Source organism: Bubalus kerabau, chromosome 11 (genome assembly GCF_029407905.1).
Source record: "Bubalus kerabau isolate K-KA32 ecotype Philippines breed swamp buffalo chromosome 11, PCC_UOA_SB_1v2, whole genome shotgun sequence".
In the NCBI taxonomy this organism is placed as follows: domain Eukaryota; kingdom Metazoa; phylum Chordata; class Mammalia; order Artiodactyla; family Bovidae; genus Bubalus; species Bubalus kerabau.
In genome coordinates, this window is record NC_073634.1 from 97,501,878 (window position 1) to 97,525,464 (window position 23,587).

The 23,587-nt window shown below is 42.1% G+C and overlaps 1 protein-coding gene across 3 annotated transcripts in view; it reads right to left on the reverse strand.

The window, feature by feature from the left end:
- DENND1A (DENN domain containing 1A) overlaps positions 1 to 23,587 on the reverse strand; it is a 520,884-nt gene that overhangs the window by 146,263 nt on the left and 351,034 nt on the right. For all 3 annotated transcript variants that reach the window (XM_055541097.1, XM_055541098.1, XM_055541100.1), the window contains exon 13: positions 1,375 to 1,500. In XM_055541097.1, coding sequence (XP_055397072.1) covers positions 1,375 to 1,500 — 126 coding nt within the window. The remainder of the gene's footprint in view (positions 1 to 1,374; positions 1,501 to 23,587) is intronic.

The following is a 23,587-nucleotide window of genomic DNA, read 5'->3' on the forward strand; positions in this document are numbered from 1 at the left end:
CCTGACTGGTTTGGCTGGGCCCAAGGTCAGGACAAAGAATCCAAGCTACCTGTCTTGGAGACAGCAGGACACGAGAAACTTGCTTTAAGCCGAAGGGCTTTTCAGGACCTAAGGGAAGTATCTCTTAAGAAGCAAAGGCAGTGCATCCCTTCTGTCCAGTGACACAGCAGAGCAAGTCAGGCCCTAGTGCTGGATGGAAGACGAGAACAAGGTGGCTCGAGGCTGCTGTTCCATGAGCACCCACTGCCCCAACCACTTCAGAGTGTGCACCCTGGCTAAAGGGTGCTTGCTATCACTCTGTGCTTCACTTACACACATGATGGATTCATAATAGTCAAAAAGTACTTATCCAGCTATAACTGTGGCTTATGAGGCATCATGGTCAAGGTTCACTGTCAGAGTTTGCACATGAAACGCACTGTCTGATACCTACTCATCTTCTGTCATTTAATCTAACAAAATGTCTGTCTTAGGTCCCTCAGAGCCACTCTGACTAGGTTGGGCGTGGTTGCCATCTCCTCCTGCTCAGGATGGAGTCCCATGTCCTGAGAGGAAAGGGCTATCAGCCAGGTCCCCTCCAGCATCCTTTCCTATGCAGTGAGGCAGGCCCCTGGGCCAATTTCTCCATTCTCCTTGGCCGAGAGGCTATGAGTAATCAAGCATCTGATGAACGCTTCTCACTGAAGTTGGGAGAGCTGATAGTTTCTTTGGTTTTAGGGTTGACCTGGTGTCTTCCATCCTCACAATAACTAATCACCTCACGGATGAGGCAACAGAGAGAGGCTCTGAAAGGCTGATGGGCTCTGGAGGCAGATGACATCATTCCCCAGTCCTCAGCACACTTAGTAGTCAGTATACCAAGACCACTCTGGGAACCTCTAAGAAGTGAGCCTCTGGATACTCTGCTCTCTCAAGTGTGGAGAAGAGGTTCCTTTGCAGGAAAAGGGCAGTGAGGCACAGAGGGAAGCATGGGCTTTGGGACAACCTACCTGGCTCTTCCACTGGTTAGCAAGTCATTGTTTCTGTGAGCCTCACTTTCCCCATTTGTCAAGTGAAGATGATCACTGCTACCCCACAGGCTTACCAGGATTTCTCAGTTTGAGCAGATATGTACACTGCTAAGCACTGCGACCCGCAGAGGGTGCTGCTGTCCAGGGAAGGGAGGGGTCCTAACATCCACAGGAGCAGACAGTCCTCCACTCGGGGCAGCACAGCTTCCTTGTGCTAAGAGGTAGCGTGAGGGGAGCACACTTCTCCGTCTCCACCAAACACACACACACAACCTCCTTTGGTGAATTCAACAACAAGATGACTAGCAAGTTTCTTGTGGCCCTGACCAAACATGGACTTGTGACATGCCAAGAAGCTACTCACCGGCTCGATTTTCAGAGCGTTTCGGTAGCTGCCGAAGAAAGCGGCCTGGGCCTTGAGGAAGGCTCTGGCCACACCGTCGCCAGTTGTCGTGGACACCTTCTTCAGCCGGCTCTTCAGGGAAGAGATCTGATGACAGAAAGGAGACACAGGCTGAGGGCAGGGTGGGAGGACGATGGCTATCCCTCACGAGCACAGAGCTTTAGAAAACCCTGGGGAGGGGGTGGATCTGACACCTCCGCTGCTGGGAGAGCATACACACATTCAGGATTAGGGCAGGTTTTTGAAACGTAAATAAATGTTGCTCTTATTAGTGCATATCTAAGAAAAACAAAAACAAAATCACTTTCTAAGCAGTTTCAATGTGTCAGGTAATTGCTTTCACATAAATTTCTGTACTTAATTCTTTCAACAATCCTATAGAAAAGGGATTGTGTTCCTATCTTATAAGGGTATTAACAGTCTCAGAGAGATTAGATTACATGCCTAGTAACAAACCAAAGAAGTGGTCAAGTTGGAATTATGAATTGAAATCTTATAATCTGAGGCCAAACTATACAAATTTTTTTAGTTTCAATTCTATTTCCTCTTTAGATTACTTACAAATATTAGAAATAAATGGCTTATTTATAACACATAATACATTCTATATTATTATATACCTCATACCCAAAATATTTATCAAATGTATTATAAATTATATATGCCTGCAATGCAGGAGACCCCAGTTCTATTCCTGGGTCGGGAAGATCCCCTGGCGAAGGACAGGCTACACACTCCAGTAGTATTCAAGAAGTATTCATGGGCTTCCTGGTGGCTCAGTTGGTAAAGAATCTGTCTGCAATGTGGTAGACTTGGTTCGATCCCTGGGCTGGGAAGATTCCTTTGAGGAGGGTATGACAACCCACTCCACAAAGATGTGTGCTTAGTTGCTCAGTTGTGTCTGACTCTTTGCAACCCTATGGACTACAGCCCACCAGCCTCTTCTGCCCATGGGAATTCTGCAGGCAAGAATACTGGAGTGAGTTGTCATTCCCTCCTCTAGGGGATCTTCTCAACCTAGGGCTCAAATCCACGTCTCCTACATCACAGGTGGATTCTTTACCAACTGAGCCACCAGGGAAGCCCCCATAAAGTATATATAATATATATTATTATAAAACTCATACTCTAAAGGAATAGTCATTATATAGATGTACAGAAACACACTTATACATCTTATAGATATGCATGCAACAGATTAACATAAAAAAGACAAAATCATGGCAATGGAAAAAGAATAAGTTCAGGTATAGATTTAGTATATAAACATAAGCCATCAGGTCTTATGTTTTCAAACTGTGGAAAATTCTTAAACAGATGGGAATACCAGACCACATTACCTGCTCCTGAGAAATCTGTATGCAGATCAAGAAGCAACAGAACGGGACATGGAACAATGGGCTGGTTCCAAATTGTGAAAGGAGTACGTCAAGGCTGTACATTGTCATCCTGCTTATTTAAATATGCAGAGTACATCATGCAAAATGCCAGGCTGGATGATCACAAGTCGGAATCAAGATTTCCAGGAGAAATATCAATAACCTCAGATATGCAGATGACACCACCTTTATGGCAGAAAGCAAAGAGGAACTAAAGAGCCTCTTGATGAAAGTGAGAGTGAAAAAACTGGATTAAAACTCAACATTCAAAAAACTAAGATCATAGCATTGGCCCATAAGTTCATGGCAAATAGATGGGGAAACACTGGAAACAGTGACAGACTTTATTTTTTATGGCTCCAAAATCACTGCAGATGATGACTACAGCCACAAAATTAAAAGATGCTTGCTCCTTGGAAGAAAAATTATGGCCAACCTAGACAACATATCAAAAAGCAGAGACATTACTTTACCAACAAAGGTCCATCTAGTCAAAGCTATGGTTTTTCCAGTAATTATGTATGGATGTGAGAGTTGGACCATAAAGAAAGCTGAGCGCCAAAGAATTGATGCTTTTGAACTGTGGTGTTGGAGAAGACTCTTGAGAGTCCCTTGGACTGCAAGGAGATCCAACCAGTCAAGCCTAAAGGAAATCAGTCCTGAATATTCATTGGAGGGACTGATGATGAAGCTGAAACTCCAATACTTTGCCACCTGATGTGAAGAACTGACTCATTTGAAAAGATCCTGATGCTAGGAAAGACTGAAGGCAGGAGGAGAAGGGGACAACAGAGGATGAGATGGTTGGATGGCATCGCTGACTCGATGGACATGAGTTTGAGCAAACTCCGGGAGTTGGTGATGGACAGGGAGGTCTGGCGTGCTGCAGTCCATGGGGTTCCAAAGCGTTGGACACAACTGAGCAACTGAACTGAACTGAACTGAACATCAGGTCTTACGTAGTAGCTAGAAGTAGACTTCAAATTTGAGTTGAGCCTCCTAGCCGTCAAAGCAAAAAGCTTCATGAGAAGCTGTGGAATTCTTTGGGTCAAAACAGTTGTACAAATAAAAACAAAATTTACTGAAGATGAGAACTGAAAGAGATTTTTCCTGAATCCTCAACGTAGGAAAGATTGTGTGAGCTGACAGTTGTTACCCTCAAAGTCAGAGACAAGATCAACCCTCCCAGGCTGTTTCCAATAAGCCATTCATCTCAGGATGCCATATTGCACAGCTTCTGGGCATACCACTCACACTGTGTTCCATGTGAAAATTGCCCCTGGAATCAGGCAACTTGGTAGCCTTGAAACAATGGTGATACAATGGTGAGCAAAACCAGACAGCAAAATCTTAAACTTATACTCTTGTGAGGAAAATACCAATACATGTGACATTGCTACCATGATGAGCCTGTGCTAGAGCTCACCAAGGAGGTCAAGGAAGCCTTTGTGGAGAGAAACAGGCTTATACTGAGATCTGAAGGATGAGCTGAAGCAGTTAATTCACAAAGAATGGAAGAAACAGTGTACCAAACTTGGGGATCAGCATCTGTAAAGACACTATAGTGCAGAGGAGTTCAGAGACTAGGGAGAACTGTGGCTTCAGTTGAGAGAAGGTGGAGAAGATAGCTTGAAATGAGAATAGATGGAAGGGCTGGGGTTAAGAATTGAATATATTAAGGAATTTTCCCCTGACTTTGAGGTAAATGTAAAGCTAACAACTGTTTTTAAGTGTGCAGGTGATAGATATATCAAGAGCGCAATTTAGGAATCTGTATGGGACTTAGATATAGGACTACCTAACGGCCTGACATTATTGAAGGATAAGATCTAGGGTAGAATTTTAAGTTCAAATAGGAAATTAGATGCAGGTGGTCCATGAATTATCAACAAATTTTTTTTTTAACATGAATGAGTAATGATTTTTTTTCTGGGTGTAGGCTGTATAGCTATATTCAGGTTCCTAAAGGTGCCTGTGAACATAAAAATATTAAGAATCTGGGATGGATTATACACACTTTTGAAACATTCCATGGACGTTATTTCTTGTCAGAAGCCCCAGGCTTCTGATAAGGGGTTTGTAATAGCTTATTAAGATATATTTTACATATTATAAAATTCATTCATTGAAAATATATAATTCAGAAGTTTAAGTACAGTGACAATGTTGTACAACTATCATTACTAAATTCTAGAATACTTTCATCACCCCAAAAAGGAGAATCCAGCTTATTGGTAGGCACTTCTTACTCCCCACTACTCTTGTCCCCTTCTCCCTTGCCCCAGTCCTAGATAACCCCTGATCCACATCTTGTCTCCATGAATCTGCCTCTCTGGACATTCCATATAAATGGAACCATATACTATGTGGTCCTTCTTGTGACTGGCTTCTTTCACTTAGCAGTGTTGTTGCTGTCGGTCAGTCACTAAGTCGTGTCTGACTCTCTGCTACCACATGAACTGCAGCACACCAGGCTTCCCTGTCCTTCACTATCTCTCATACTCATTTGCTCAAACTCATGTCCATTGAGTCAGTGATGGCATCCAATCATCTCATCTTGTTGCCCTCCTCTCCTCTTGCCCTCAATCGTTCCCACCATCAGGGTTTTGCCAATGAGTCAGCTCTTTGCAACAGGTGGCCACAGTATTGGAGCTTTAGCATCAGACCTTCCAATGAATTTTCAGGTTTAATTTCCTTTAGGATTGACTGGTTTGATCTCCTTGCAGTCCAGGGGACTCTCAAGAGTCTTCTCCAACACTACAGTTCAAAAGCATTAGTTCTTTGGCACTCAGCCTTCTTTATGGTACAACTCTCACATCCATACATGACTACTGGAAAAACCATAGCTTTGACTATATGGACTTTTGTCAGCAGAGTGATGTCTCTGCTTTTTAATACGCTGTCGATGTTTGTCATAGCTTTCCTTCCAAGGAGCAAGTGTCTTTTAATTTCGTGGCTGCAATCACCATCTGCAGTGATTTTGGAGCCATAAAATATAAAGTCTGTCACTATTTCCACATTTTCCCCAGCTATTTGCCATGAAGTGATAAGACCAGATGCTATGATCTTAGTTTTGTGAATGCTGAGTTTTAATCCAGCTTTCTCATTCTCTTCTTTTGCCTTCATCAACAGGCTCTTTGGTTCCTCTTCATTTTCTGCCATTAAAGTGGTATCATCTGCATATCTGAGGTTGTTGATATTTTTCCTGGCAATCTTGATTCCAGCTTGTGATTCATCTAGCCCAGCATTTTGCATGATGTACTCTGCACGTAAGTTAAATAAGCAGGGTGACAACATACAACCTTGATGTATTCCTTTCCCAATTTTGAACCAGTCCATTGTCCATTGTCCATGTTTGTTTCTCAAAATCTCTGCTGTCTCCACATAAAAGCATATACAGAAATGACGCAGATGCCGATCAGCTGATGGAGATACATAAAAGGCATTCTTTCCATACTTAGCCTGGTGCTCATTATAAACATATTTCATCCACACTATGGCACTTATTAGTACTTCATTCTTTTTCACAGGTGAATAATATTTCATCATATGGAAAGAGCACATTTTATGCATCTCCATCAACTGAAGGGCATCTGGGTCATTTCTACTTTTTGGCTATTATTATTAATGCTGCTGTGAACATTCATGTATAAGCTTTTATGTGGGGACAGCAGAGATTTTGAGGCCAGAAACCAAATGGCAAAAATACTCACTGCTAGATCTTTTAAGATAAAAACAATCTGTGTTACTGTACTTGGGGGAAGAAACCCTGTGCCGCTGCTACAGGGGCAAACCACATGCTTCGAAAATCCAGTGTGTGTAGGCAGGTGACCTCCTTCTTGGCTAAGCCAAAAGGGATGGGAACATGTGTTGACGGGGTAGCCACTGCATCTCCATGCAGAGGTGGGCCAAGGAAATCAGTTTTCCTCTGGAAGCAGCTTGGAGCCTATCTCCACACCTGGTTGTAAATATTCTGTTTATCGTGACTCGCCCCTACCCCTCCCACCCCTGTTCTGGGACTCATGAGTCCCAGAGCCCATTCATGTGGTGAGAGCCCACAAGAAGCAGCACTAGCCACCTGGTGCCCAGTGGACTGCCATGGGCCTCCAACTTGAAATAGCAATATAAGAAAAAAACATGTTTTATTAACATGTTAAAAATATTGCCCACTTCCCACCCTCCAAATAATAAAAATTCTGCCTTTCTTAGGGACGAGGGTGACATTTCCATCCTTTGAAATAGTGCAAGCTGGTGTCACTCTTTTGGCTCCTCAAAGCCCTTGGGCCACCTGTGCTGCAGATTATTCCTCACTTAACCTTCCCTGGCCTTTCCCTTTCATTCGGGAGGTGTTTAATTACCTTGGACTCACAGGGCTGCACTTCAGGTGAGCCTCTCCTAATGGCCTCATTACCATTTTGCACAAAGAAGTCGTTGCTGATTGTAACTGAGCAAATAGGAGTGTGTGCCTTCCCGCTAGCCCCAGCTGCTCTGAAACCAGCCAAGCAGTCCTGGGTTCCCGGTGCCCCAGTGACCACTTAGGCCAAGACTTCTGAAGACCTCTCCTCACCCTGAAACAAGGAGAAGCTTTTGTCAGCACTTCAAAATTTGAAACTTCAAGTATATGCGCATCTGATAACTGGTGATAACATTCTGTCCTTTAAATAAAAGCGAGGAAGGAAAATCTGAAGCTTAAATAACCCACAGTTGTCTAAAACCCAACTTGCTCTGAGTGCTCCTGCAGATGCTGGTCAAATCATTAACATCAGGGATCATCTGGCATAATCTGGGGGGGACAGAAAAGCCAGTGGGGGTGGCTTCCTCCTTTAATGAGGTATCAGGAGGGAGACAGAAAACAAAGGGAAGAGGGTACAGAATTGAACTGGTAAGCTTCTTAGCTCTCCCATTCCTCCTCTTCTCCCATCTTGGGTAGCACAGCATCCTCCAACCAGTCTCCCAGGCTAGATTCAGACGTTAGATCCCTTTCTTCTCCTTCTTTTCCCAGAACCATTCTCCACATGTTATCACCTCCTCCCCCAATATACTCAGAACCTCTCAGTGTCCATGACCTTGGCCCTGCACTGCTCCACTCTGCCCATCCTCTCTGATCAGTGGAGTTGTTTCCTAGATGGGCTGGCTTCAGTTTTCCCTCAGTGCCATCAATCCATAGCTGTTCTAGTATTCTCGGAAACATATGAATCTGATTTCTGTCAAAGTCCTTCAATGCCCCCACTCTTGGCCATCGCCACTTGCAGAAAAACATTCCAACTCCTCAGAGCAGTCTGTGACGCTTTCTTCAAATGGCCTTGCTTCCTTTGGCCCCACTTAACGGATACTTGACTTACACTGAATTGCTATCTAGAAGCATATACTACTCTCCAGCCCAAACACATGCTAACAACTCAGATGGAACTGTCCCTGGTCCCTTTCTGTCCCACTCGTGAACATCTATTTAGTCTTTGAAAGACCATGTAAGTGCCCATGAGTAGGGGCCTATGCTATGCTATGCTATGCTATGCTAAGTCACTTCAGTCGTGTCCGACTCTGTGCGACCCCATAGACAGCAGCCCACCAGGCTCCCCCGTCCCTGGGATTCTCCAGGCAAGAACACTGGAGTGGGTTGCCATTTCCTTCTCCAATGCATGAAAGTGAAAAGTGAAAGTAAAGTCGCTCAGTCGTGTCCGACTCTTAGCGACCCCATGGATTGCAGCCTAACAGGCTCCTCCGTCCATGGGATTTTCCAAGCAAGAGTACTGGAGTGGGGTGCCATTGCCTTCTCCGGAGTATGGGGCCTATTAAATAAATTATACCACATCCTTGAAATACCACATAGCTGCTAAAAGAAGTGTAGCAGTACTTTATGAAGTAACGTGAAAAGATGTTCACAAACTACTCCCAAATGAGGGGAAAATACAAGTTACAGAGCAATACATATAATATGAATCATTCAGAAATATATATAAAGACATAAAGTCATTTTTATATATGGCTGTTTATATACAGGTAGTAAGAATATAAAATGCCAAGGATCAAACTAACCATGTGGAGATACTTTCACTTTCTACTTGATGCACTTTTGATTGCTTTGATTATCCTTTATAAAAAAGCATGTTACTTTTATAATGAAGAATTCAAATGAAGTGTTTCTCTTTAACAGTCAAATTAAACATTGCCTTGGGTTAAGGGAAAGCGGGAATCCAGATGTCCCCTCCTTTGTGAAGCCCTCCCTGACCACTAAGACAGGCTTAACAACGTCCAGTCTGGGCCCCCTGGACTGGCAGGTGATGTGTCCGTGAACTGCAGTGTCTACCACCTTTCCTACTCGAGTTCCTAGAAGGGCCAGCAGTGTTCCCGCAGAACTTGGCCCAGGGTTATCATCCAGCACTTCTTGCTAAATAAAAGAACAGATGAACGAGTGTTTCGACATTTTGAAAGGCATTTCCAGTGGTTGAGCCTCCTTGCTTGGAGGAAAGTCTAGGATTACGTTCTTCAGTGACTGATCATTGGAAGAACTGGTCTGGACTGAGAAGGATTGGGGGAGAAGTGGATACTCTTCCACTTCCCTTTTGCAGAAGACCATCACTAAGACTGCAACCAAAACTGCAAGGAAAATGAAGCTCTGGTCACTAAGTCAATTAAAGTGGACACCTGCACCAGTCATACTCAGCACTGCACACGCCACACGTCCAGGAACATATGCAACACAGACCACCCCATCCTGCACCCTCTTCTTGTTTGCTCTGGGCACTGCAGGCTCTACCTCTGGGCCTCTTGGCTTCACTGGTCCTCCATCCCTAATGCACTCCTCAGGCAGTAGATGTAGAGCTTGAGTCACAAATGCCTGAGATTAGAAGTCAGCTTTCCTTACTTTCTTAATCTTTCTGAGCTTCAGTGCCTTTTGCTGTAAATTGAGGTATTTGTAACATGCATACATTGTGAGGATTAAAATATGATAGATGCAAATGGAAAACAGGTGCAGCAAACTGCCTGGCTTTGCGTTTTGGTTGATTAGTACCTGGACTACTGCATCAATCCTTTCAACTGGTGGCGCTTCTCCGATTTTCTTCCTGGTCTAATCCATCCTTTGCTATGAATTACCTACAATGAGAAGCTGAGCATATCACTCCCTTCCTCTAAAATTTTCAGTGACTCCATGGTGTTAACATATAAAGTCCAAGTTCCTTAGCACAATATTCAAAGCCTTCTATGGGTTTGGCTCCAGCTCTGTTTCCAACATTATCTTTTGCTCAATTTCAGGGGCCTCAGAACTGTCCCTAAGCCTGGATACACTTTATGTCATTCTCTAACAAAACTTTTCTATTAGAAAAAAATTAGAAAAAAAAAGCCGCTGACTTTCTGTAATTCTGTCAGACCAAATAGCTCTTTCTCAGGGCACATTAGTCTGTTACTTTGGTTGATGCCTAATCTTTGCAGGCCCCATGCTGGAGAAATTAAAAGATGCTTGCACATCTCATGCTGGGAACAGAGCTACACATGACCAGGGCCCAGCTCCTGTGAGATTGTAGTCAAGCACCCCCAGGCCAGCCGTAAGTTAGCTTAATACTACTCCAGAGGTGGTTCTCCCATTGAATTCATCATCATCATCATCATCATCATTTGTTGTTGCTGTTCAGTTGCTCAGTCATGTCCGACTTTTTGGGACCCCAAGGACTGCAGCACGCCAGGCTTCCCTGTCTATCATCAACTCCCAGAGCCTATTCAAACTCATGTCCATCGTGTCAGTGATGCCATCCAACCATCACATCTTCTGTCATCCTCTTCTCCTCCTGCCTTCAATCTTTCCCAGCATCAGGGTCTTTTCTAATGAGTTGGCTCTTCGCATCAGATGGCCAGAGTATTGGAGCTTCAGCTTTAGCATCAGTCCTTCTAATGAATATTCAGGGCTGATTTTCTTTAGGATTGACAGGTTTGATCTCCTTGCAGTCCAAGGGATTCTCAAGAGACTTCTCCAACACTGCACTTCAAAAGCATCAGTTCTTTGGTGTTCAGCCTTCTTTATGGTCCAACTCTCACAACCATACATAACTACTGGAAAAACCATAGCTTTGACTATACAGACATTTGTAGGCAAAACAATGTCTTTGATTTTTAATATACTGTCTGGGTTGGTCATAGCTTTTCTTTCAAGGAGCAAGCATCTTTTAATTTTATGGCTGCAGTCACCATCTGCAGTGATTTTGGAGCCATAAAAAATAAAGTCTGTTACTGTTTCCATTGTTTCCCCATCTATTCGCCATTAATTGAGTAGACCGGATGCCATGATCTCAGTTTTTGGAATGTTGAGTTTTAAGCCAGCTTTTTCATTCTCCTCTTTCACTTTCAATAAGAGGCTCTTTAGTTCCTCTTTGCTTTCTGCCATAAGGGTGGTATCATCTGCATATCTGAGGTTATTCATATTTCTCCTGGCAATCTTGATTCCAGCTTGTGCTTCACCCAGCTGGCATTTTGCATGATGTACTCTGCATATAAGTTAAATAAGCAGGGTGACAATATATGGCCTTGATGTACTCCTTTCCCAATTTTGAACCAAGCTATTGTTTCATGTCCGTTTCTAACTGTTTCTTCTTGACCTGCATGCAGGTTTCTCAGGAGGCAGGTAAGGTGATCTAGTATTTTCATGCCTTGAAGAATTTTCCACAGTTTGTTGTGATCCACACAGTCAAAGGCTTTAGCATAGTCAATGAAGCAGATATTTTTCTGGAATTCTCTTGCCTTTTCTATGATCCAACGGATGTTGGCAATTTGATCTCTGGTGCCTCTGCCTTTTCTAAATCCAGCTTGAACATCTGGGAGTTCTCAGTTCATGCACTGTTTAAGCCTGGCTTGGAGAATTTTGAGCTTTACTTTGCTAGCATGTGAAGTGAATGCAATTGTGTGGTACTTTGAATATTCTTTGGCATTGCCCTTCTTTGGGATTGGAACGAAAACTGACCTTTTCCAGTTCCTTTTTCCAGTCCTCAGCAGAAAGCCCAGTGCTGAGTTTTCCATTATTTGCTGGCATATTGAGTGCAGCACTTTAATAGCATCATCTTTTTGGAATTGAAATAGCACAGTTGGAATTCTATCACCTCCACTAGCTTTGTTCATAGTGATGCTTCCTAAGACCCATTTGACTTCGCATTCCAGGATGTCTGGCTCCAGGTAAGTGATCACATCATCGTGGTTATCTGGGTCATGAAGATCTTTTTGGTATAGTTCTTCTGTGTATTCTTGCCACCTCTTCTTAAAATCTTCTGCTTCTGTTAGGTCCATACTGTTTTTGTCCTTTATTGTGCCCATCTTTGCATGAAATGTTCCCTTGGTATCTAATTTTCTTGAAGAGATCTCTAGTCTTTCCCATTCTATTGTTTTCCTCTATTTCTTTGCATTGATTGCTTAGGAAGGCTTTCTTATCTCTCCTTGCTAGTCTTTGGAACTCTGCACTCAGATGGGTATAGCTTTCCTTTTCTCCTTTGCCTTTAGCTTCTCCTCTTTTCTCAGCTATTTGTAAGGCCTCTTCAGACAACCATTTTGCCTTTTTGCATTTCTTTTTCTTGGGAATGGTCTTGATCACTGCCTCTGGTACAATGTCACAAACCTCCACCCATAGTTCTTCAGGCACTCTATCAGATCTAATCCCTTGAATCTATTTGTCACTTCCATTGAATAATTATAAAGGATTCGATTTAGGTCATACCTGAATGGCCTAGTGGTTTTCCCTACTTTCTTCAATTTAAGTCTGGATTTGGCAATTAGGAGTTCATGATCTGAACCACATGATCTGAAGGAGTTCGTGATTTGAGCTACAGTCAGCTCCTGGTCTTGTTTTTGCTGACTGTATAGTTATCTTTGGCTTTTTTGTATAACCAGCAGCTGACATATCTTCCTTCCCACTGTGATGAAGAAAATGCTTGCAATTCATATCAGCATTCAACAAATACAGGTGTCTTTCTTCATCACTAGGTTGCAACTTGTTGGGCTAGAGGCAATAAGGATGGTATACTAGTCACCTGTCACCTCTTAAACACTCCTATTCACCTCTTTCTGTCAGTGCTGGCAACTTCAGATCTTTCAGCAGCTTCCCCACCGCTCTGAGGATAAAGACTGAAGTCGAGCCTGCAAGACTCCAGCCTTTTTCAGATCTGCGGCTCCTGCACCCCCTCCATGGCTTCAGCCACCCCACTGGGCTCCAGTCGCCCAGGCCCCTCTCACACCTCAGGATGTTTGGATAAGCTAACTCCTCTATCTGGAGTGTTCTCACCAACATCACCCCGGCCTAGCATTCAGCACCATGCAATAGGCCTTTCCACAAATAATCCACCACCTGTGTTGTCCAATATAAGAGCTGCTAAGGAGCACTTGAAATGTAGCTGCTCCGTGAGGAACTGCATTTTATTTCATTTCAATCTATTTAAATTTAAATAGCCACGTGTGAATATTAGCCAGCATACTGGACATCCCAGGGCCTAGATTAACTCCTGCTCATCCTTCCAGTCTTAGCTCAATAACACAGCCTCAGTCTGACTCTCTCAGATTAAATCAAGGTTCCCTTGTCAAATACTCTCAAGGTATCCTTTCCTTCAGAGACAAACAGCAATGTAACGATGCATTGTGTGACAGTCCATCAATGTCTGTCTCTTCCATAAGACTGAGGTTCCAGGGAGGCAAGGACCATGGCCACCCTCAGTGCTGGCATAACACTGCAAGCAGAGATACAGCTCTTCTCAAAGTCTGACTCAAGTTAGCCTGTGCAGGGGGCCCCACTTCTTGCATTAACCGCTCAGTGTCAGAACTACAGTTTAAAGTTGTTTTTTTTTTTTTTTTTTTGGTGACAAATCAGATACCTATCAGCAGCTATAAGAGGGGCAACAGAATTACTTTCTCTCCCCCTTTAAAAAATAGCCCTTAAGGATTAAGGCAAATGGATTCTTCCTTTCCTGAATAAACTAGACATCAAGGCTTTGTTATAAGATCTCCTGGGGAACATGTGGGTCTGGAGAGGGGAGAGGGAATCATTTCCTTGTTTTCCCATCCTCAGGGGCACACATACATTGGCTCCTCTGCTGCCTTCACCTGGACATTGAAAATGGTACGGTACATCTGTCAGTGCCTTCGTTTTTGTCACAAGTTTGAAGTAAAAAGTTTTGATGTGTAAAGGCAATCTCACTCCCCTTTTTCTGAGTAATAGTTTCTGGGAAAACCAGGAAAAAGGAATAGGAATTAGTATTTATCAAGCACTCTACTAGGTACCAAAAGCCATGGTAGGTGTTTTCATACCCAGCACTGCATTAAAATTTCAGAACAAGAAGGCCAGGGGGATGGTTATCCCCACTATACAGATGAGAAAAGTGAACCTTAGCTCCAAGTCACACAGACAACAGAGCCAGGGGCAGAGGCCAAAGTCAAGTACAAATGTGTCTTACTCCAAAGTCTGTGCTATTCCATTAATTCTCACTGCTGCCAGGATTTTTTAGACAAGCAAATAAGATTTGTCCACAATACTGGTTTATTTTTTCCACAGCTGAATATATCTCCATTACTGCTTCCTTTCATTCCTTGCTTTTCTGTTTCTTGCTTGAGAACATGGTTGTACCTTGACCTCGGTTGGCTTTAATTGCTTCTTCTGCATCCCATTTTCCCCTCAAAGAGCCTGGTTCTCCATGGGGGAGTGGGGCCTGTGCTAGTTATGTGGAGCTCCAAGCTGGGGCTGGCTATGACCCCAGGGGCCCAGGTTTCTGCTCCCTCTGTCTCTCCTGACATCTCATGGGCCAAGTATTAAGTCAGAAAGTTAGAGGCAAGCATTACAATTCTAAGCAGCTTTTTGACAGACAAAAAGATCAATTTTCATTATGTGAGTGGCTACTTCACTACAAGCTATAATGGCTTTGTTGAGCAGCCTGAGAAGAAACTATCAAGTCCTCAGGATGACATTCTTGGAGTAAAAAAGTACAATTTTAAAACGAAAAGGCCCATTTCTACTATCTGCCAAATAAAGCACAGGAGGGGTCATGTGCTCACAGTGCACTCCAGCCCCATCCCTGCGCAGTTAATCCTAACACCTCAGCATTGTAAATGGAAACACCAGCAGCAAAAATTTCTGCATTTGTCTATTTGTAATATTTATCTTCCTCCAAACACCTTTTTTTTTTTTTTGCCTGAAGCAGGAGAAATTGTCTTTGTTTTCCTTAAAAAACAATTTAGTTTTAACACACCACACACACATACACACACAATGAATGCAGCTGAACACTAAAAGAGGGTATAAGATTTGAGCTCAAAGTAAATGTGTATTTATAGTATTAGGTGGTCATTCAATAAAAAGATTATCTCTATCCAAATGTGTGCCTGCATGTATGCCTATGTATGTATGTATCCATGGAGTATTTTCAAAGAAGGGTTTTCTCCCCCATACTTCTGGCAGTTTAGGTTTAAAGGTCAGATTTAAACTATCACCATGTTTCACAACGCAATCTGTGCAGTGCTGCGTAATGAAATGGTTCAGTAAAGGTGCTCGTGGAAATTCTTTTAATTAGGTCTAAGGCTTTTCAGTTGTCAACATGAATAAACCAAGAACCATTCTCTTGCAAACACAAGGCACAAAATACAAATGCAAGTTACCTTTGAAAAGACAGATACACACTTGTAAAAGGAAAGTTATAATACATGTTTTTTTACAACATATCCTTCACCAATTAAAAAAAAATACAAACCAACATCTTCCAACAACAAAATTGACTGAAGATCAGAAATAAAGTGGTTACTCTATTTCTAATGAATCAGGACACATGCCTGGTTCTAATGAAAAGTATTTGGAGGAAGACTAAAGTTAATCATAACTAAAAATGTTTACTAAAAGACTGACTTTCTTCATGAGCAAAAGTCACCTTTCCATTTAACTATAATTAATCCTACAGATCAGCAGTTTTTCAGCCAGACATGTGAATGTCCCATAACAACTCCCTCAAATTGAATGATAGTGATTAAAAATGTACCAAAATGCACTTTTGCCCCCTCCCCAGCATTATCAGAGACCCAAAGATCAGCATACCACAGTAGAAACATCAAGATTCCTGCTTTTCAAAGCTGTGTGCTGCTGCTGCTAAGTCGCTTCAGTCGTGTCCGACTCTGTGCGACCCCATAGACGGCAGCCCATAGACACACTAAATTATGTAGATTTGGAATTCTCAGCTGTCTGCTCAAAGTTGAATCTAGGGATTGAAATTCACAAAATGAAAACTACAAGACATGGAAGATTGCTTAGGGAAGTTGGCTTGTATTTGCATTGAGCTCTGATGGAAAAAGGAAAACTAAACAAATGATTCCAATCATCACCAATAGTTCATATTTAGATGTATACAAAGATGTTCATAAAAGCCAAATGTCTGGCCAGAGACTGATGTGGAATGGGACAATCCAAATGTAGAAATGGCTGCATGTAATAAACGTGTAATAAATCCAGGCCTTGATTGATCAACCAAAGAATGTATGTCTGGCAAACCCTGAGTTCAAATTCTGACTCAGCTGCAAGGCATCTTCTTTACTTCTTCCCTTCATTTATCAAAAAAGGGGTAAAGTACCTCCCCCTTGCCCTCAGGATTGTTATGTAGATTAAATGTCAAAATTTTAAAGCTTCTACCACAGTGCCTGGCACACAGTAGGAGCCTAACAGGTGGTGACTACTCTTCCATACTAACCCAACTCCAAAGCCAAAAAACTACCCAAGCCATTATTTTAGCATATAAAATAATGGGCTCACAATGAACATTTTTCTAGGGCATCAATGACTGAAATGTCACTCATTATGCTAAGCTTATTGACCCAAACATATGTGTCGTTGCTGCTGCTGTTGTTTTTCAGTTGCTTCGTCGTGTCTGACTCTATGTGACCCCATGGACTGCAGCACACCAGGTTCCTCTGTCATTCACTATCTCCGGGAGTTTGCTCACACTCATGTCCATTGAGTCGGTGATGCCATCCAACCATCTCATCCTCTGCTGCCCCCTTCTCCTCCTTCCCTCAATCCTTCCCAGCATCAGAGTCTTTGCTTAAGAGTTAATGAGGTGCTTGGTGTTTACAAAGGAAAAAGTAGGATTTGTCTCCGCAACAATCCTGGGCTGAATGGATACAGATTTCCATGCTTAGGAATGCAGCCAGGCTGGATCCCTGGTGGATCACATGGATATATCCACACAGACTGAGATATCTCCCAAGGGGATCTGGGCATCTCCACCTCCTCAGGGGAGGGAAAAAAAAAAAAAACAGGAAGGGGGGGCGGGTGGGAAGTACATATAATAGATGTGTTTCACAGTGTCCCTGCTGTGATGAACAACTTGATCCACTTACAGTTCCAAACACATGATGCATAAAAGAGCTGACAGAAATTCAATTCTTGCAAAGAAAAGCATCTGCTCTCTAGTACGAACGGCCAAATATTAAGCAGTTTTAAGGCAGGGCAAAGACCTAGAGGAGCAAACTTCATTATCTAGATAGCCGGAGTCAAGAAATGCAGGAGATCACAAATGAACGAAGAAGTAGCCGAGATTCCAAGCATTAATTACCCAGAGTAAGATGATTCAAGTTAAATCTTTGTTACGACAAATATTAAACCCAGCTGTGTTTATGTAGCAGTTGTGAAAAAGAAGGAAAAAAAAGAAATCCGTGTACAATATCTGTGAGCTCTGCCAGTTAATTGAATTCGCTGGCAGCACTTCCTCTACCACGAGCCAAACATCCTCAAAGATAAAATGTAGCTTTTAAACAGACCTGGGGAAAACGGAATCAAGAAATTTCAACCAATAAAACACAACTCTTTACTGGTATAAAAGTAAAGTAAAATTCAGTAATGAAAGGAAGGAAGTCTCTTAAACATTTACTGCATTCCAGAGTGTGGAGTTGTGGTTTATTGCCAAGGTCTCTTCTGATGTCCCACAGAGCTCCTGCTCCAGCATCTTTAATGAAGCCCCATAAACTCCCATAAAATACTCGATTGTTGACAAATCATACACACACACACTCAGGGCAAGGCCCTCTGGATCACGACATACCTTCCCTTCTTTCATGAAATTTACAAGTCATGGAGTGGACACTGTCATGGAGAGTGGTCCAGCACAGAGCAGACACCTATAGATAGTCCCCTAAAGCACAAGCAATGAATGACTGGATAATGGTGATGCTGATAAGAGTTCTATTCAGCAAACTGTCCCCTGACCCAAGTCCGATATCAGATTTGGGGTGGAGAGAACTTGGCCAGATTCTAAGAACCAGAGAAGCAACAAGAGGTTGGGTCCAACACCTTAGTCTGCAGTGCAGTAGATTCTATCTACTATCTATCATATTCCTGACCTAACTACCTTAGTAGATTCCCACTGCCCAAAATATGAAGTCCAAACTTGTTTTTATGACAGAAGACCAGTTCCCAGCTGATCTTTTCCATCTACTTCTTTAGTTTCATCTTTTGTCCTTCCCAAACACACACTCTGTGCTCCAGCTGGACTAAACTATTATTCCCTGCCCAAACACATTACCCTTTTGTTCACACCTCCAGCTTCAATGCATTCCATTCCCGCCTCCCAGTATGCTCGTCTCTCCTTTTCCAGGAACAGTGACTGTTTCTTGTACATCTCCATGTTCCTATGGTCCAACACACTGAGCACACATCCAAAAAACTTTGGCTGGATAAACAATCTCCATTCGTAAACTGGCTATCGACCTGCCCTTTTGCGACACACTGAACCAGAAGCATCTGGAGGCTCCTGTGGATGGAAACAAAGCTGCTGGTACAAGATGTGCCAGGAGAGCAGGCAGAGACTATAAAGGGCCATATTATGGAGCCTGAATTTTACCCAGAGGAAAATGAGGAACCATTAAAGGGTTTTAAGTTGAAGAGTGATATTCACGTTCCAGATTATGCCTTTATTTACAGCAGTAGAGAATGGTCTGGGATTGGATAAGTGGAGACAACGCTGGAAGTCCAGTTTTCTATAGCTGTTTTACTAACTAGCCACTGACCTCACTGGGTCTTAAATCTTCTCTGCATCTGTTATACCCAATACAAAGTCTGACACATAGTAGGTGCTCAGGGAATGCCTGTTTTGTTTTTTTCTGGCTTTACTGAGGTCTAATTGACAAAATTGTGTACATTTGAAGTGCACAAGGTGACAATTTGATAAATGTATGTATTATGAAGTAATCACAATTAATTAACATATTCACAATTTCACAGGGTTACTTTTTCACTGTGTGTGGTAAGAATACACCACACACAGTGTTAAGATCTATTCTCTTAGCAAATTCCAAGTATGAAAAGGAGTATTACTAACTATAGTCACCATGCTGTACCTCAGATCTTTGGAACTTTATTATGTTATAATTGAAGTTTGTAACCTCTGACCAACGTTTCCTCACAGGAAATACCTGTTGAATGATGAAATCTTCTATTAGAGGATACTAACAGTATGTTTTAATGTGTTAGAAGGATCAAATCCATGAGGGTAAAAGTCCACAATGCCTCTACACATAACACATAAGATACTCAACACAATCAGAGCCTGTCCATCTCCCCACTCAGCATTTTTCTTCCTATTGGGATTTTAAGAATGGTTTTTCGTAATGTTTACTATTAGTTCAGACATTTCCCAGAAGGACAGACTGCTAAGCCGGATAGCCTGTGATGTCTGCTCCCTTGCTTCTGGGATTAAATGCATTGTTGTCTCGTAGGCTGGCACATCAACACCAAGGAGGCCCTGCAGCAGCCTCTATAGAGGCTGAGGGTTCTGGGCCTTTGGAAAAACATGGCATAGAGAAGCTCCAGCCAACAAGCTGTTAGCAATGGCCTAACAAACCAAGGCCATCTCTGAGCAGGGGCTGCTCTCTATCTAAGTAGCATACTAAGCAGAGGTACTCCAGAGGCGAGGCAGCAAGCAGACTCCAGGCTGATTTGAATCTGGACCTTTCTGAACCAGTTTTGCCTTTGGACTCCCATAGACAGTCAGTTGCATGGTACAGCCCATTTTTAATGTAATCTGAACCAGTCCTGAGGTCACAATTAAACACGATGCTGTCATTCATTCAGTGAAAAGTTACTGAGTATGTGCTATATATTGAACTCTGGGGCAGAAACAAACGTGAAGAAGGAAGAGTTTTTAGTCCCTACCCTGGAGGGGATTGAAGAGAGGACACTAAAAGACAAAAATAACTCCCATATAACATGATGAGTGCTGCAAGAGAAGGATGAGCCACATGCTTTGAGAATACAAAGAATACAGCAATCAACTACTGAGGGAGAGTCAAGGAAAACTCGATTCTAGAAAGACCAGAAAGCTGACTGGAGTTGGAAGAGACTGAAGACAGGACTGTAATGAGGAAGCCATGGCCAATTTTCCAGTTTCACAGAAGAGAAGTACAGGGTCCAAACCACTACCAGCCTCACACAGGTGACAGGGGTACATATACATGCATATGATCTTCACTAAAAATTATACGGATTTTAAACAATTTTTCAAAAGTAGGTGCTAACTTTCATGTTAGTGATAAAAGTGAAAACTAATACAATCTTTCAGGGGAGATGGTGGTATTTAAAAGTATGCATCAAAAGCCTTAAATTTTTATATACTCATGATTCAGAAATTCTACTTCTAGCAATTCATGCTGCTGCTGCTGCTAAGTCACTTCAGTCGTGTCTGACTCTGTGTCACCCCATAGACGGCAGCCCACCAGGCTCCCCCGTCCCTGGGATTCTCCAGGCAAGAACACTGGAGTGGGTTGCCATTTTCTTCTCCAAGAAATTTATGGAATTTGAGTAAATGAGACAGAGATTTAGCTACAAATCATTGGGATTCCCTGGTGGTTCAGTCCTCCTACTAATTCAGGAGACGTTGAGTTTGATCCCTGGGTCGGGAAGATCCCCTGGGATCTCCTGGAAAAGGAAATGGCAACCTGCTCCGGTATTCTTGGCTGGAAAATCCCATGGACAGAGGAGCCTGGCAGCCTACAGTCCATGGGGTGGCAAACAATCAGACACAACTTAGCAGCTAAACAACAACAATGTCCATCATATAGTTTAAAATAATGTGTGTGTTAGTTAGTTCAACTCTTTGCAACCCCATGGACTGTAGCCCGCCGGGTTCCTCTGTCCATGGAATTCTCCAGGCAAGAGTACCTAAGTGGGTAGGGAGCCATTCTCTTCTCCAGGGGATCTCCCCAATCCAGGGATTGGACCTGGGTCTCCCACATTCCAGGCAGATTCTTTGCTGTCTGAGCCACTAAGGAAGCCCTTAAAATAAAGCAAAAGTTGAAATTATCAGGTCAAATATATTATGGCTCAGACAGTAAAGAATCTATCTGTGATGCAGGAGACCCAGATTCGATCCCTGGGTCAGGAAGATCCCCTGGAAAAGGGAATGGCTACCCACTCCAATACTCTTGCCTGGAGAGTTTCATGGACAGAGGAGCCTGGCAGGTTATAGTCCATCGGGTCACAAAGAGTCAGACATGACTGAGTGACTAACACTTTTACTTTCATATATTATGGTATAGATTCATACAATGAAATGGTAGTTCACACTTTAAAAGGTATGAGTTCTTATGATTAAAATGGTCACACAATATCAATGGCTTTCTTTTTTTTTTTTTACTATGATGTAATTAATGCATTATACTTGGTAAACTAGTATTATATGTATATTAAATACAATATATTTAATTAAAAAGTTTCATGAACTGATGCTTACCCATATTATCTGTGATATACTCTGATATTTCTTGTTCAACTCCATTTAAAAAATGCTTGCTGTGACCCATTAAGTTGATTTTATGGTTTCACTAATGGGTGACTATTTGCAATTTAAAGAAAACCACTTTTAGGTTGTAAAGTAAAATCCCAATGGCATTTAGTAATCATGACCAAAGAGTCAAAATACTTGGCACTCAATATACCCAGTGAATTATAGTTGTACTGTACACTGAATTTCTCCTGTCTCTTTTGAAAAAGGAACTCTGCTCTTCAGAGATCTTTTGCTTTTCCAGATACCTGTACAAAGTGGAGTTAAATGTTGAATAAATGATTTTTCCAAGATCTAGAGTTCAAACCAGACTGCATATTTTGCTCTGTCTTTCATTCACTCACTCACTCCACAAACATTCACCGAGTGCCCCTGTGAGCCATGCACTGTGCCAGGGCTGTGTTCACACCATGTAGAGCCTAAATGCTTAGGAGGGGAAAGAGTTATGATGTACCAAGTGGTATAAAAGAGGTATGGAAACAAACGTTATGAAATCCCAGAGAAATCAGTGCCAAATTGTGGGAGCATCATATTGACAGAAGTGACATTTGAGGGGTGCCTTATAGAACAAACAGGTTCAGCCATGCAGAGAAGCAAGGGCGTCCTAACCAGAGGGAAGAGCATAGAAAGAAACACAGAGATGTGGAAGAGCATGAGGCCTTAGGGAACGGGATCACTGTGTGTGTGGCTGGGAAATGGGGTGTGAATAGTGAAGAGACACAAGATGAGGCTGAGAGGTTGCCTGGGGTCAGCGTCCAGCTCGTGAAGAAATGGATGCTGCATAGAAGGACTGGAAACTACTCTGGCCTGGGGCACTGCGGATGCTCTGTGAACAGTATCTTTCTTCTCTTGCCTTCTTCCCTTTCTCACATCAATGAAGACTGCTCAAGGTGGTTTCTCTGTCTCTTCACAGACTTAGAAACCTCTTGGATATCCCTCTAAAATTCCACTAAGAAACAAGAAGAAGTTTAAGTGATTTAATATGCAACATTAAATCATTTGTGATTTTTTTAATCCAAAGTATATGGAAAAGAAAGAGAAACTATAGTCCTGAACACATACAAACCATAAAGTCAAAAGCCAAGTATTCAAGCGTTTCAGGAGACAGGAGGAAAGATGATTTTTCCATCATAAAACTATTCATTTTGATATTTGGCAAAACTAATACAATTATGTAAAGTTTAAAAATAAAATTAAAAAAATAAAATAAAATAGCCAAAAAAAAAAAAACCCAAAAAACTAGTAATAATGGTATCACAGAAAATTTAGAAAATGTTAACTCATAACTTTACTATCCTAATATACCACTGTTGATAAGTTGAAAGTTCTTTTAAAAATCTTTTACTTATGAGTATCTGGGTGTTTTTTTCCACTATAGTTATAGTAGAGATATCATTCAATATTCTGCTTTTTTTTTCACTGAATTGTATCCTTAGCATTTCCTGTGTTGTCCACATTCTTTATCCCCATCATTTTTTAGTGACTGGATTCCACTGGAACACCAGTGGAATAAATCACCTTAAATACTCCCCTTAATTTTGGATATTAAGATTGTTTCTAATTTGAGTTAACATAATACTATTTGGTAAGGTGGCTTTCTCCATTTAGAAGTATTTGTTGGAAAAAAATCTTCAAAGTAGAATGCATACAGTCAAAAGGGAATACGTACTTTAATGTCCTATTACATATATAACCACACACGAAAGCCTGATTTAGAAGAGCATCAATCAGGTTATAGAAAGTATGAAGTAAAAGAAAGTAAACAGATGGTAAGGGTCTTCATATACTCATGCATACACATGAGTGCCTTTGGCCTGTGAGTTTCAGGGCAAAGAATATAAGAAATGACCCTGACTGAGCTCTGGGAAATCAGTGATAAAGTGTGGTATGTCCACATCACTGGAAGCCTGGAAGAGTTTGAGCTCTCTTTTACCAAGCTTTTTAAAAGCCTTACAAACTATCCATTGGCTAAACAGCATACAATTAACACTCTTGAAGGAACAAGAGATGATCTTTAAA